The sequence below is a fragment of the Dermacentor albipictus genome, unplaced genomic scaffold, assembly GCF_038994185.2.
Source record: "Dermacentor albipictus isolate Rhodes 1998 colony unplaced genomic scaffold, USDA_Dalb.pri_finalv2 scaffold_12, whole genome shotgun sequence".
Classification (NCBI taxonomy): Eukaryota; Metazoa; Arthropoda; class Arachnida; order Ixodida; family Ixodidae; genus Dermacentor; species Dermacentor albipictus.
The window spans coordinates 4233179-4249324 of NW_027225566.1; the positions used below are offsets into that span (position 1 = coordinate 4233179).

A 16146-nucleotide genomic window follows, 5' to 3' on the forward strand; every position below is an offset into this window, starting at 1 on the left:
GCGAAAAGCGGTTCAGTACAGATTGTCACCGACATCAGCATGGGGGGTTATGGGAGCAGCGATTGAAGCGCGACTATGTTTGGAGGGAACAAACATTGGGAAAGAAAAAAGCCCTTTTTAATTCAAGCGAGACACAGTTAGATTCTTTCAACGAAAATAATATTCCTGGTCAATTTTATATATTCGTGAGGAGTTAAGAAAATCGAGTTTATTCTATTTTATTATTAATAATGAATGCATTTATTTTCGGCGCCTTTCGTTACAGGGGGCGTTGACGCCACTTTTACTCGCAATGCAATGAACGTCTTGAAATGGGCAGAAACGCGCACTTGTAAAGTTCACCTGTTGAAATACGCCCCCTTCACAGTTCGTGCTTTCTTGCTTGTCGAAGTTGTCTGAATTTGGTGACGCGGGTAGCTTCATCGCTTCTTAATCTGTTCAGTCAAAAGTAGTGAGGCACGACCGTCAGATAATTGTGTAGTTGTTTTCGTGCAACTGCGCTGGCCGACGGGCCAGGTATCCGACAATAGGATCAGCACTCTACATCTAAAGCTTTCGTCGGCCTCCAAAGAAAGTATGTTCTGTGCAGGGGTGCGATTTCCACAACCGTTCAGCTGGCTTTTCCTGCATCCCTTTCCGCGCTGAAATATCGAAACGCCCATCAAGTCGAATGGCGGGGCATTTGAATATATATCTTCAAAAGCAGGCCAACAAAACAAATTTCGCGCCTTCGAAAACAAAATGACGTCACTTCTGCTTTTAACGGACATGGCATCACAATATTTTTTCTTCCGCCGGAAGTGTTCCCACCACATACAGATGGCGCTAAGTTCCATGAACCGCCGATGGACCGCCATGTTTTGAACGTATGGGCTCCTATGGAAGCTTCGCTACCAGGTGTATTTACCTTGAACCCCCCATGCTGATGTCGGTGACAATATGTACTGAACCGCTTTTCGCCCGAAGCTTCGCGACCTATTTGAATCGACCTTGCGAGCACTCCTAAAGAGATGGAAATGTCAGACATAATAAGGCATAGCGCAAACGCATAACACAATTAGAGGGAGACATCGAAAAACACGCACTCCAGGTATGCAGGGCACAGTGGGAAGACACGTGCAACGGCATCGAGAGGCAGATGACCGGGGCGGGCGCCTGGTGCCTCTTTCGACACCTATTAGATCCCGAGGAGACTCGGACAGCTCAAGGCCACAAGTCTCGTAGAATAGCCAGAGATTATAAAGGCGATAACTTCCTCGACGCAATACGTGACCGTCACATTAAGAAGGCTGAAAGCATCCAACACGCTGAATACGACGGCGTCGCAAACGAGAAACTGGACACGGAATTTAGCGAAGCAGAAATTCGGATAGTCCTGTTCGAACTAAACACCCGATCGGCATCCGGCCCGGACCGGGTTACCAACAATTGTTAGGAATGGCCGTACGGGGTGGCAACGTGCCAGCTTTCAGCCCACTGCACGTGTTCCAAGCCCACCAGACGGAGCGCCTTTCCGAGAATTGCGGATGACCGGCAGCCACGTGGCGCGCGGTCAGCTCAGGAATGTGGTACGGAGCAGAGTTCCACGAAGCCCTCTGACGTCAACACCGAGAGCTGTGCGGCACTGAGAGCTGTGCGGAACTGAAACCTGTGCGTGTGTGCAACACGAACATTTCCGTCCACGGGGCCCTCGAACGTGTCAGCCTTTGTGTGTGTAGGCTCGAACGTGTGTGCCTTGGTGTGTGTGGGCCGTACTGCGGTGCGGCGGCAAGTTTACAATGACTGGACGAGCGTTTCCGCCCACTGGAACTCCGTCCACGTGGACCTCGAAGAGTGGACGCCGAACGATGACGCCGAACTATGACGTCAAGCGGAGAGCTTATAGGCAGCGTTTGCCGGCTGCTAGAGTGTGCTCGTGTCGTGCTCGTCGTCGGGAGCTGAGTGCTCGTGGTCATACTCGAAATGTAGTAGCGAGCTGTGCGCTCGTAAACTGTTTGATGTATGTTAGTTTTGCGGGCTCCATATGGGAGTTGCGCTAGACTGCCCATGTATCTTGCCTAAAATGTAAAATATGTAAATAAATCCTGTTCACCGAGTTCCTCTCTACGACCTTCAACTCCTTCAAATGGTGGCAGCGGCGAGGTAGTCCGACGAGTCCTAGATCTGCTTGACTGCGGTAGGATCGTCCGACAAATCTTACACAATTAAGACCTAGACGACGAGTCAATCTCCTGACTCGCTACCTACGTCAACGAGTGCTGGCGAGGGGGCTCCCTTCCCGAAGCGTGGAAACGGGCCCGCGTTATCATGATTCCCAAGTCAGGCAAGCAAGTTACGCTCGATAATCTAAGACCGATTGCGCTTACGTCTTGCGTCAGCGGGCTCTTCCTGCAGGGGTGAACTTTGACACCTTGGCGATATGCTCTCATTGAGCTGGTCAGCTGGCAGGCGTTCCTCAACTGTTTTTTCATCCTTCGAGCCTAGCTCGGATTTGGGCATTGAAGTTATCCTTTTTTTCTGCTTCCGCTGGAGCAGCTTGTGCATTTTCAGCCGGAAGCGACGCAATTTTACGAGCTTTGCCTCGGGTTAATGCCTGTACTACGTCCTCTCTCAGTTTAAGCCCTCTGTCACGCATTAACCGATTCGATTGATTCGAAAAAATGTAAGGGTACTGCAGTCACAAAAAATTGGAAACTGCCGCCTCGGTCACTAGCTCCCCGAATGGTCCACTGATTTTGACTTTGGCCATCTACCATCACGTAAGACGGATGGACAATGTCCATCGTGGCGGCATTGTCTCTTAGCACCCGACATGGTTTGCCATTAACTTGCAGGTCGTGAAGATATGGGCTTAAAAGGTCCATATTCTCGCCTTTCTCATGAACGTAGGAAAAAACTACGCTAGGCTTTCCACAGTTTACAACTATATGTCCCAGTTTGTGGCATTTATAACAGCGGATTGGTCTGAAAGATTCGACTTTCTTTTGTGCTCTTTTGGTATTGTTTCCCCATTTGATTTATCCTCGCTCTTTTCTGCGGGCTTTTCCTCCATAACAACAGGCTCCGGTCGTCTAGTCTGCGAACCCTTTTTGAACGGAAATGGTTTCCGCGGTCCATTTCGACCATCCCAATTTCCGTCCTTGGCGTTCGACTTTCTACGCGTGGCGTACTCTTCGGCTAAATCCGCCGCCCTTTCCACAGTGTTTACATTTCATCTGTCTTGCACCCACAGCTCCACAGATGGTGGGATGCTTTTGTAAAACTGCTCTAGACACATGCATTCAATGATCCTGTCTCTGCTCGTACGCTTCCGCGCTTTTCAGCCACTCAACTAGGTTTGCCTTTAAGCTATATGCAAACTCCGGATAACCCTCGCTATCTTTTTTCCCTGTGCTCTTAAACCTTTGCCGAAAAGCTTCGGCTGAAAGGCGATATTTCTTCAGAAGACTCACCTTCACTTTTGCATTATCATATGCATCTTCCGCACTGAGTCTGGCGATTACTTCCGCCGCCTCACACGGCAACGTAGACAGCAACCGCTGTGGCCATGTACTCATCTTCTCGCAAGTCCTTTCAAAATTTCTTAGGAATAAGCCTATGTCGATCTCGACCTCAAATGGCTTTAATAGCCTGTCCATGCGGTATGATTCCGCCTCACTTGATCGTCCCAGACCCCCTTCACTTCTTTGAGACAACTACAAACGTTCGCTTTCAAGTTCAAGTTGCATTTTTCTTAACTCGCGATCTTTATCGCGTTCCTCTCGCTCTTGTTCTTCTCTCTCTCTGTCCCGTTTCTCTCTTTTTTTTTTCAGAAGTTCCAACCCCATTTCAATTTCTTCCTCACTGGCCTGTTCGGAAATTAGCTGCAATAATTTCGATTTTAGCATTTCCTTGCGTACATGTAGGCCCAGTTCCTCACCAACAATCAACAATTCGTCTCTCATCAGTCTCCTTATAACTGCTGCTTTACTGTCTTGGTCCTGCTCGCTAAATTTACCTATAAAAACACAACCTAGCTAACAATCAACAATTTAGCTTCCCTACAGTTCTAAACAGAACCACAAAATGAAGCCTAGAAAGTCAAAGCAAGAACCAAGCGCTCACCGAAGACACAGCACCACGTCGCAAAGTCCGTCTCACCGCTGTCAACCAGTTGTATAGATTGGGAGGTCAATCCCACCTCTCGTAACCCGTTGTCAAGATTGGAGTCGGGCATGAATTAGATGGTAGCTGGCCCATGCCGTCGTCCAACTTATCCACGCTGAGGACGTTGTTGAAGGGAAGGACTCCTTCTCATCGAGAACGAGGAATATGGGTTTATTTACAGTATCTACATAAGGACGTTGCAGTTCACCAGTTTAGCATGACTGCGAGAGAAAAGTACACTGAGCAGCCGCACAACAGCGGTTTATAAACACTCGGTCCTCCCTCTATCCCTATGTGAGGGAAACGTTCGACCAGTAGACGAGCCGCGTTTTTGCACGAAGGACCAAAAAGTAAGGAAGCTCTGGTGAAAGCAGTGGAAAAAACTTTAAAAGATAGACGAATACCAGACAGTTGGCGACAATGTAGAATGAATTTAATTTATAAAGGTAAGGAAGACAAGACAGAATTCATTCGTATAGACCGTCGACCATTACATCGGTAAAATACAGGCTAGCAATGCAGGCAATCAAATTAAAGCTTCAAGCATTGGCAGAGAATAATGGCATTTTGGGAGAGCTTCAGAATGGCTTCAGAATAGGTAGGCGTTTGGATGATAACTTGTTTGTTCTTACTCAGTGTATTGAAATATCAAAAGCAGAAAGCAGCCCATTGTATGTGGCCTTTTTAGACATTACAGGAGCCTACGACAACGTAGACCGCAACATTTTGTGGGATATTCTGGCAGGGGGAGGCTTAGGCAACGATTGTCTACAGCTTTTGAGAGAGATTTACCTAGAAAATACCGTTTGCGTTGAATGGGAAGGGATGAGGAGCGAGGAGAAAGTTCATATCAACAAGGGACTGAGGCAGGGGTGCCCTTTATCCCCGCTGCTGTTTATGATGTACACGGTGAAGATGGAGAGGGCTCTAGAAGGAAACAATATCGGGTTTAATCTCTCATACAAACAGGCACGTACAGTAATAGAGCAACAGCTTCCAGGTTTATTTTATGCGGATGACATTGTGTTGTTAGCTAACAAGCAAAGTGATTTGCAACGACTGGACAGGAAAGCAACAACTTAGGTTTGAAATTTACTGTTAGAAAATCAGATGTTATGTCTTTCGATAAAAACAGTGAACATACAGTGGCAATACTAGGACAGGAAATACCTCGGCTAAGAGAATAAAAGTATTTTGGTATATGGTTAAACGAAGGCAATAGATATATGGAAACACAGTAGAAAATAATAAAAGTGAGGGGGAAGAGAAATGCAGCCATAATGAAGCACAGAGCGCTATGGGGATACAATAGGTACGAGGTCCTCCGAGGTATGTGGAAAGGTGTAATGGTTCCAGGACTTCCTTATTGGAAATGCGGTTGTTTGCTTTAAATCAGGGGTAAAATCAGGATTCGATGGGAATCAAAGGTCACTGGGTCGCCTTGCATTGGGCGCTCACGAGAAAACTACAAATGAAGTTGTGCCGGGTGATATGGGCTGGAGTAGTTTTGAAGTGAGGGAAGCTCACAGTAAAATTGATTATGAAAAACTACTGAGGAATATGGAAGAAAGTAAATGGGCTGGAAGAGTGTTGAGGTATCTGTACAGGAAAAACATTGATTCACAGGGGTGAAAAAGAACTAAGAAGCTTACCAACAAGTATGCGGCCTGCATGGTGGACAACACAGCAACAAAGAACGTCAAGCGGAAAGTCAGAGAGGCTGAAATAATCTCATGGGTGGCGGCAATGGGAAAGAAACCTGCCATGAGAAACTACTTCAGTGGAAAAAAACGAAATCAGGAAAAAAACAATTTATGATAACTCAAAGGGAAGCTCATTACCTTTCGAAGCGAGATGAAAATGCCTTAGAACACGCACCTATAATGCGAGAGATAAGAAGGAAGAAGAAGCGTGTGCTTGCTGCGGTAAAGCTAGGGAAATGATGGAGCATGTTTTATTAGAATGTGAAGACATCTGCCCAGCGGTCCTCTTTGAAGCACTTGGGTTCAGCGAGACCAGTTAAAAACCAACATGTCCACAATAGAGATTACTAAGAGGCGATTGGAAGATTGGTGGATGAAAAGCAGGGAAACGACAGAAAACAGATACGTACAAAAGCAAACTTCGCAATAGGGGTTCAGAAAATTTGGTTCTGAGATTTCGAAGGTTTTTGTTTTGTTTTTTTGTCGTTTTTAACCTAGGTAGGCCATTAGGCAGTATAATGGCAAGCGTTTGGTGGCGCAACCCACCGCCCCGTTTTAAAGGCGACGATCATAACGTCCATCCATCCATCGGACGGGAGGTTCCCCGCAGCCATAGAGTTTCTCACTATAACACCTAGAGGGTAATCTGGCGCCACCGTCTATGGGAGTTTCTTAAGGGGGCACCGTGCCGTCATGGGAATGACGGTATATGGGTCTGCGAGGCTCGTGTTGGCTGGTGTTGTAAGAGGCTTCGTCTAAAACGTGGAGATGGCTACGCAAACAGCGCGTTTTCAAAGTGAAATCTTCTTAAAATGTTTCCATTAACGCATATTACATCTTTACTCACCCACGATGCATGACCAAGCGAAGAAAAGCAAGAACAGACGACCAACTGTTTCAAAGCGAGCGCGAACCTTGTTGTCTGTCCTCCAACTTTAGCGGCCCGCTGATACTTTTTATGTAACATGTAGTCGTACACACAATAACAAGTTCCCACAGTTAACTAAAACATGTTTTCGCGTAATAGTGAAGCTAAAACAGCTTTTCACGTGCTGTTTTAGTAGAAAGTGAATCATTGTGACAGGCGGAACGGTACTTGCCAAGCGCGTCTTCAAGCTGTCCTGTCTCTACGAGAACGATGCCAATCCGAATCCACAATATAGCGGCTTTCCCATGCATACCACAGCGCAGCAGCGCCAGATTTCCCTCTAGGTAATGTAGTGAGAAACTCTATGCCCGCAGCCATGCCCGCAGGGAACGGTACGTAGAGGCATAGAGTTTCTCACTACATTACCTAGAGGGAAATCTGGCGCTGCTGCGCTGTGGTATGCATGGCAATGCCGGTATATTGTGACTTCGGATTGGCATCGTTCTCGCAGAGACAGGACACCTTGAAGACGAGCTTGGCATGTACCGTTCCGTCTGTCACAATGATTCATTTTCTACTAGAACAGCACGTGAAAAGCTGTTTTAGCTTTATTATTACGCAAAAACATGTTTTGTTTAACTATGAGAACTTGTTATTGTGTGTACGATTACATGTTACGTAAACAGTATCAGCGGGCCGCTAAAGTTGGAGGACAGACGACAAGGTTCGCGCTCACTTTGAAACAGTTGGTCGTCTGTTGTTGCTTTTCTTCACTTGGTCGTGCATCGTGTGTGAGTAAAGATGTAATATGTGTGAATGGAAACATTTTATGAAGATTTTACTTTGAGAACGCGTTATTTGCGTAGCCATATCCCCGTTTTAGACGAAGCCTCTTACAACACCAGCCAACACGAGCCTCGCGGACACATATACCGTCATTCCCATGACGGCACGGTGCCCCCTGAAAGGAGTACTGACACAAAAATTTGAAGTCGAGATAACTTGTGAGATCGATTTAGTGGGTCACACACACATCGTGTGTAAAATATCAGCGGCGAATATCGCTTAGAACATATTTAAAATCAATTTTAAAGTACGTGCGCGCAGCGAACCGTAAAACAGAGCACCTCGCGACATTGACATCTCCCGGGTCTGTAAATAGCCAAGAAAACGCTACCATGTGGCTACGTCACGAATTTTCGTTGGCTGCCATAGCGGGAGACACATGGTCCGATTTGGTGTCCGATGCGGCGTCCGACGCTCCGGAACGGCAGCCGGAATCGAGGTGTTTTGCCGTGCCGAAGCGCCGGATCGGACGTCCGGCGTGCGACAAACCGGGCAGATTTTCATCGTCCGACGCGTCCGACAACCGCACCGTCGTCTGGCCGCAGCCAATGACAGCGCGGCTGGCATGTGACGTTCCCTCCACGGAGGCAGCGCTGGCTGGCCGGTTTCTCGCAGTTTTTTTTTTTCCCTTGCCTGCTGCAGTTTGTTTCCGACACGAAATAGTTACCAGTTCAGTAAAATTATCTCGACGTGTGCCTGTTATTCAAAGCAACGCCTAGTACACTAGGACTAAGCTACTGGCGAGATCAGGAGACGCGACGCGAGGGCATTTCGCGGGCAGACAGCACACACCGACCGTCTGAGCGAGGCTGCTCGCTTTGCTTGCACGTTTGCCCTTCGCAACGACTGCGTCGAGTAAACCAATTGTGTTTAATTACGGGCGACCTAAGTGTACAGTGTTAATTGTTTTTGCAAACATAAGCGCTCTTCGACGAGCTCGGGTTGGATCGTACCGGCCCTATCGCTGGCTGTTAGCGGAGTCGTCAGTGGACGACGCGCCGTCGTGAAGTGTTCTGTCACTCGCAGGGGCATAACGTTATTGGCAGTGTTCGCGTAAAGCGACGCAGTGTTGTGGAGAGTTGTTTATATTGCGTTTCTCGACGTGGCTCTGAAGTCAAGCTGGAGGGCTGGATCTGGGCGGAGCTTACGCGCCGCTCAATCTTTCGGATGCACGCACCGTGTGTCCCGAATCATCGTATGCCGCATGTCGGATCGGACGCCGAATCGTACCGTGTGTGCTCGCCGTCGCCGGCCGCAATATCCGAGTCGCTGCTCTCCAGTGGGTCAAATTGAAAGTGATTGGCCACGTCTAATACGGCGGCGACTCCCACATGCAGGAAATCGTCGCCGCTGGACGACGAAAACGAGGACGACGACGACGATGATGGCGAGGACATGGCAAACCACGTGCAGGCGTAGCAGTCTGCTACGCCTGCACGTGGTTTGCCATGTCCTCGCCATCATCGTCGTCGTCGTCCTCGTTTTTAGTCGTCTGCTACTAGCAGACGACTAGCAACACGAAGCTCGCGTGCCGGCGCGCCGCACGCTGGCTGCGCGGCAGAGCATACGTCATGGCTTTTAGAGCGCAGCTCTTTGGCGTCCGTTCCTGGGTTTCGCGTCGGCGTTGTCGTCGGCCTCGTAACCAGCTCCGCCCCCCTTTCATCCCCCCAGCGCTAGCAGCGACCGACTGATACCGCTGGATGCCGCTGACGCCGCTAGAGAGTCAAGATAACGTGACTGCATAGAACACCGTCGCCGCCATGCAGAAAGAGGAGGAAAGGGTCCCCCCCCCCTGGTTCTTAGCGCTGCGGAAGCGAGGGTATCATATTGTTTGTGTCGGCATCGGCGGCGTTGTCCCTGAAACCAACTCCGCAGCTGGGGTTGACTCACTATCGGCGTCAGCGGCATCAGTCAGTCGCTGCTATCTCTTCCCTCCTCCCTTTATCGTGTTGTCCGCTTGCTGCACGCGCTTCTGCCCCCATCGTTTGCCGCTGGGTGTACACGCCGCCCCCCTCCCACCCCTTCCTGCGAGTCTCCGGTTGTCAAAGCGCCGGCTCGAACTTTGAAGTTGGCGAACTGTGCGCCGCAAAGTTGCCCAACGGCTTGCTGGTAGTAGCTGCCTACTTCGCCCCTACCGCACTCACGAAAGACGTCGTGCACTTCCTGCAACTCGCATTAACCGTCCATCGATCCACACCGATGTTAGTAGTGGGGGACTTTAATGTTGACATAAAGACAAACAGCAATTTCCTAACACTTATGCGGGAGAACATCCCGTTCCTCTCACTCGTAACGCGTCCCACGGCTGTGACAACCTCGCGAGGCACTTGTATAGATCTCGTCTTTGAGAATCAAGCATTGGTGTACCAAGTCGAACATATATCAGTCTATTTCTCCGACCACAAAGCTTCCTTCATGACTGTCAAGAACTGTTAGTGGAGTCTTTGTTAAAGGAATACGTGTGAAAAATAAAAAAAAATTCTGTGATAGCGCATACATGTGTTGCTCGATTTCTTTGCCTCAATCTATCGAAAAGGTGAAACAGCTTATTTGCTGCGCTCAAATTTCGCATTAGGAAGTAACGTAATCGTCGGTAATTTTTTGCGAACACGTGACCACTTTGTTTACACTCCCGGTGGACCGTTTCGTAGCTCTCTGAAACCGAAACTTGGACTGGTCGCTACAAAAAAGACTGCAGATAATTACCTGTCGCGCTCTGAAGTAAATGAGGTCTCGTGCCGTGATTACTGGGTCATTAACTACTTATTAAAGCAGAAAAAAACCACATGGATTTTTTGTGTCAGTACTCCTTTAAGAAACTCCCATAGACGGCGGCGCCAGATTACCCTCTAGGTGTTATAGTGAGAAACTCTATGCGTAGAGGCATAGAGTTTCCTACAAGAATTACTAGAGAGAACTCTGGCGCTAGTGTCTACGGGAGCTGCGATGGGAGCGGTTGTCCTAGCATGGGAATTATGGGAAGTACATTGATTTGCCTAAACTTCGTCCTTTTGGCTTCAAACGGCTTTGTGACTTTGTAAACTCGTAATTTTCAACAGTATAATGCGCAATAAATAATTAAATGGACTTAATTAAATTTGCCCGACGGCAAGATTCGAACACAGGGACTCTAGCACAGAAGCCTGATATTGAAATCATGAAGCCACGGACGCATGTATCGACAAGCGTCCATGTATCGACAAGCGTTATGAATTTATCGCGGGCATGCCAGTGCCTTGAGACGCTTGGCGCGTTTCGATTTGGCCACCTGGACAAGCTCAATCGTTGCAATTAATAGCAATTGTACGCGTTCCCGGCGTCTTCTGCATTTCGAAGAATATAGATTGCGCCGAAATATATGACACTAAGATTTATATAGCGTAATATACAAAGCCACAAGAACGTCTGAATCCACAAGCACGAAGATCAGACAAATCCATGTACTTCCCATCATTCCCACGGTAGGACAACGACTGCAACGCCAGAGTTCCCTCTAGTAATTTTTGTAGGAAACTCTATGCGTAGAGGGTCGTCCATATACTGCTGACATTGTCTGGGTGAGCCTGAAACTAGGGCACAAGAGATACGAAAAACACACAGAGCCACCCTGTTTATCAATACATCTAAAAGCTGATTTCACAGGCAGGGCGTAGTCCCCACGCGTTCAAAATCAGTCTTTAGCGGCTCAAAGCAGGGATTACCAAAACTGAGGCACAGCTTTCCGCTGTGCTTCACTCGCGATCACAGCCCGGTGCTCGGTAGTAATACGTGCTCGGTAGTGATACGTTACGCAACTTTTCCACACGAGTTGACGGGGGCAGATCAGGTCGCTGCAAATGTAGCAAAGACGTCGTGTGTTTCTACGAACAGCACAACAAAATTCCCATTCGCGAATTTACATTCAACAGTTCGAAACTGCAAGTGTAGCGCCGCTGCATCTGAAATAATTGAAGATGAGTGGGGTAACCTTGCGACATCTGTCCTTGTTCGGAAAGATTGGGAAAATGCGTCCGACTAAAACAGGGCCAATCAGTAGACTGTAAGCAAATCGGTCATCGTTTTGAGCAGGCAGTACAGACAAGTTTTTACTTCCACAGAAACGCCACCAGCCATTTCCAGCGATGCGAGATAGCGCACAAACATCGACAGAAAAACAAGCGAAACTCACCCCGTAGCATTCCGACGTCTGCGCATAGAGATCGAGAGGGTACAAGTAGGCAGAGTGAACGGTGACGCAGGCTTGATTGACTTTGAGTTTGTCACACATAGTTCAAGCAGCGCGCGGTACGGAGTCAACTGGCAAAGACACGCAGCAGCTAGCGCACGTTTGCGGATACTATGCGGGAGCTATACGGGCCACCAACTGACTTCCGCGAACAAATCACCACCAGATATATGCCTGCGGCACTCGCTGCCGCGCGAACCTCACGACAACTTCAGCGCGCATACATAGAATACGGAACAACTTCGTGCGCTCGCGAAAGTGCAACTGTGTGTCGCCGAGTGTCGTGACCATGCCCCCTTTACTATCCATGCCTGCCGGGTAGTCCGATAAACCCGGTTCGGCACCCGCTTCCTTTTCTCGTCTCCGCAAAAAGTCAGCTAGCGCCACTTAAAGCGTAGTTATGAGCCTGATCACGCGCTGCGGCCTTTGAGATTACCATGGCATCTGTTACCGTCTCGGAGGCCCAGGAGAACGCTCGCTGCCATCGCCGCCGGATGGATAGATGGATGGATGTTATGAGCGTCCCCTTTGGAACGGGGCGGTGGCTTGCGCCACCAAGCTCTTGCTACTATGCTGCCTAATATCCTACCTAGGTTAACCGATGAGAAAAAAAAAACACACTATGAACTACCACGTCCAAATTTTCTGATACCCTATTGCGAACTGTGCTTTTGTACGTCTCCGTCCTTTGTCGTTTCCCTACTTTTCTTCCACCAATCCTCCAATCGCCTCTTACTGATGTCTATTGCGGACCTGTTTGCTTTACCACTGCTCCCGCTGAACCCAAGAGCTGAACCCGGAAGTAGAAGGCAACAGCGCCGCCTCACGGATTTTATGCAAAACTAAGGGAGCCGCCGATACGATGGGAAAGCGAGTGAAAGTGCAGCCGTGCAGCGGCAACCAGCCCAGCCGCATGCATAGTACGTGGGGTAGCGCCTGGCAACGTTCCTTTAGTAAAGAAGGCATTGGTTAGGGTTGCTTTCAAGCCACCCTAGTTTGGTCGGCTGTGTTGTCGTGTAGGTGGGGGGGTATTTTAAACGCGCTCCTCCTCGACAAACGTGAGTAATATTGTGTCACCGTTTCTACTGTTCCTATTGTGGATCACTGCTAGTAGTTTTCAATTATTCTACTCATGCGAGCAAGCTCTTGTCCGGCACTCGCATCTGTAATACGTTGGGTTTTGTGCTGGATATCCGCCAGAATGTGGATATGCCACCTAGCGAATTTTAATCCTCGTCCTGCCAGCGAAGACATCAGGTGACGTGTTGGCGGTTTTCAAGCGGCGTTGTCTCTCACGGCTAGTCAGCTTATGATTGGGTGGCCGTGCGAGCTCGCTCTGTTTCAAGCCGAATTTCAGCTGGTTTGAAATACGGCTGAAGCACATTGAGCCATTAAATTGTGGTTTTTGCTTATAACGTCAAATTACCCGTCCTGTGCCTAAGGCCTTGCATGTAGGCAAGTACTGCTACATGTCCTCGTTGGACATGCGGGCTTGAATCTACTCATTGGCTCGAACGACTAGGTGCTGTCCATGGATAAACGTGCTTTTCCTCATGAGTGAACGCTTTTCTTTTTCTCAACAAGATTGTGTCGCGTTCTTGTGGCTCCGCATAAACTTGAACATGGCTTAATTTTTGTTCATATGCTAAGGTGAGATTTGACATGACAAAATTGTGAATGAACTGCGAGTCGCTTTTACGCAGTAGCAGTCTCAATAGTGTTTTCATGCAACACGCAGAACGTTTTAATCCAGGATGAAATACAGCAAACTTCTTTGTTCTCATGCAACACAAATGAACTGCGAGTCGCTTTTACGCATGGCGAAGTTCTGACTGGTGTTGCAGAAGTCGCGGTAGTGCTGAACTTAGCGTCACAAGTTGGTGGCTGGACGTAACGATATTTATTCAACCATGTTTTTTTTTACTAATTGCAACAACGTGTCATTGTTTCGCACATTATTGGCGGCGCCTCCTGGACACCAAAGCTTGAACCGCGCGTGCCTAGAGTGTACAAGAACGGCTGTCCACTCTCGCGGACAGCGAATTTTTTATGCGAACACCCCCTGGCACGCTTCGGCCTCCGCGGCCCCAACCCACGGGCCGCCCTGCTTCCACCTTTTATCCCTCCGTCATCCCTTGTGTGCCCTGGAGATACTGCGCCGCCTTGCTCTCCTGAGACCTCCGTTTGCCGGTTACATGTGCCCTCCTGGAGCAGTGCTTGTAAAAAATCCAATCTAGCGTCGCGACGAAAAAAGCGACCCGCGACTTATACACCAGTCAGAACCTTTCCTTACGCAGTAGCAGTCTCAGTAGTGTTTTTATACAGCACGCAGGACGTTTTAGTCCAGGATGAAATACATCAAACTTCTTTGTTAATCATGCAACATAAATGAACTGCGCGTTGCTTTTGCGCAGTAGCAGTCTCGGTAGTGTTTTCGTACAGCACGCAGTATGTTTTCATACAGAGAGGGTGAGAGGGCACGTGCCTGGTGTGCCACCCGCTGGCTATGCCACTCGAGGATAGCACAATGGCCTAGTTGAACTTCATGGTCATTGTTGCGCATTTCACACATGTTAGCAGAGATACAAAATTCACTTATATTTAGCTATCCACAATTGAAATATTCTTCATTCATGTAGGTTTGCTTTGATATCAGATTTGATATCGGCCTGACCACAATTCGTGATGAACAAATCGAGGCACGTTGAAGTATCAGAGGCGACTCTATTAGGAGAATGTATGACATTACGGCAGGCAAAAGAGTGCAACAATAGCTCAAAATCACGCCTCGGGACAGTGTTAACACAAAGATCTATATTAAAGTCACCACCGATGATGATATTGTACTGTAAATCGGATGCGTATTCGAGAAGCCTTTGAAGGAAGAGCAAAAAACAATCGGAATTTCTATTTGGTGGACGATAAAAAGCAGAGCATGAAGGATTGACAGCACTTATAACTATTAGTGACACACGAAAATTCCTGAACACACTTCACGTTGAGGCAGTTTTGCACTAGCATGCAGATGCCTCCGCCACAGGAAGCGGTTCTGGATCAAAAAAAATAATAATAGTTCAGGAGCAGCCAGGGAAACGAGCTGTGGTGGTACCAAGTTTCTGACAGCATAATAAAATGAAGCTCCAGATCTAGGCTGCTAAACATGGCGTCAAGTTCAGCTGTCTTGTTTCTCGCCGACTGACAGTTTACATGAATACAACGAACTGATTCATTGTGCCCAGGTCCAATGAACGCCTTTAATTCGGAAGGAAAAACATAAGGTTCACACACCGATGCCATTATTATATGAAAGAAAAAAATTTGTTTTTACTTGGACCTCAAAGACCAGCTTATGAAGGTCAGCCACGCACTTTATTAGGCAAGCATTCTGACCCTCTTCTTTCTTCACGAGGACTTTACCATTACGGTACCATGCAAAGCTGAAATTATTCATGAATACTTTGTTTAGCGCAAAACGACAGAGACAAGAAAGACGACAGGACAAGGCGCTACCCTCAACTGACATCATTTTATTGCGTCACTCCTTTATAGACCGCTCAATCTAGAGGAACATGCGCAGTGAGCACCATGTGGTGGAGCCACCAACATCCGATCCCAAGAGCGCACTCATGCGACAGAATCCAAAAAACCAAATTCAGCGCTGTACAAGGTTAAGGAAGGCACACTAATGCACTGTGACCCCAATGACTGATTAAAAAAATTGACACGTGCCCATTCGTTCGCCGTCTTCAGAAACATTTGATCCTGTGTCGTCAGATTTTCCAGCATGAATGCATCAGGCGCGATACCTGGAAGGAGTTTCTTTTTGGCAAGCCATTTGTCCTTTGTTGACTGGTGAGTAAAACGAATTATTATGTCTGGTGTCGTGTTTCTTGATTTTAGTCTATGGATGGCTAGACAGTTTCCTTGGTTAGGGGAGCAAGTTCCAGTTTAGACACTATGACGTTTAGCTTGTCCATGAGCGATTCGTCTTTGTCTTGCTTGATGCCATGAATTTCGAGGTTAAGCTTTCGACTATGATATTCCAGGTCATTAACCATGGCGCGGAAGGCCTGCACTTCAGTGCTAGCACACGATACCTCAATTTTAGTCACTTTGGCAGCGAGTGTCTTTATTTCACCATCATGCTTGGCAAGGTTCCCAAGGACATCATCGTACTTCTCCGATAGCAGCTTTACCGATGTCTCGATTTCACCAACAGTTTGCTTGAGTGGGGGCAGCTCGTCAAGTTTTTTGTTGATTTCCAGGAGCATGGTGGTGATTGAAACATCCTGCACCTTAGAAACGCCGGAGCTTGCCTTAGTACTGTGGCACAAAGGGCAGCACCAGGACTTCCTAAA

The 16146-nt window shown here is 48.0% G+C and overlaps 2 protein-coding genes across 18 annotated transcripts in view; one reads left to right on the forward strand and one right to left on the reverse strand.

Annotated features, from left to right (window-relative positions):
* The window catches only part of Hgsnat (Heparan-alpha-glucosaminide N-acetyltransferase), a 350851-nt gene extending 338722 nt beyond the window's left edge, over window positions 1–12129 (reverse strand). For 2 of the 5 annotated variants that reach the window (XM_070528497.1, XM_070528493.1), the window contains exon 1: window positions 11732–12126. In XM_070528497.1, the coding sequence (XP_070384598.1) occupies window positions 11732–11830 (99 nt within the window). In that variant the 5' untranslated portion in view covers window positions 11831–12126. Of the gene's footprint in view, window positions 1–11731 lie in introns of all 5 variants that reach the window. The other 3 variants (XM_070528495.1, XM_070528494.1, XM_070528496.1) reach the window with 3 other exon arrangements.
* Window positions 12130–12646: 517 nt separating this feature from the next.
* LOC135914174 (uncharacterized) overlaps window positions 12647–16146 on the forward strand; it is a 74549-nt gene continuing 71049 nt past the window's right edge. For 6 of the 13 annotated variants that reach the window (XR_010568233.2, XM_065446910.2, XM_065446914.2 and 3 more), the window contains exon 1: window positions 12647–12846. The gene's annotated coding sequence lies outside the window, so the exon portion shown is untranslated. The other 7 variants (XM_065446919.2, XM_065446917.2, XM_065446911.2 and 4 more) reach the window with 6 other exon arrangements.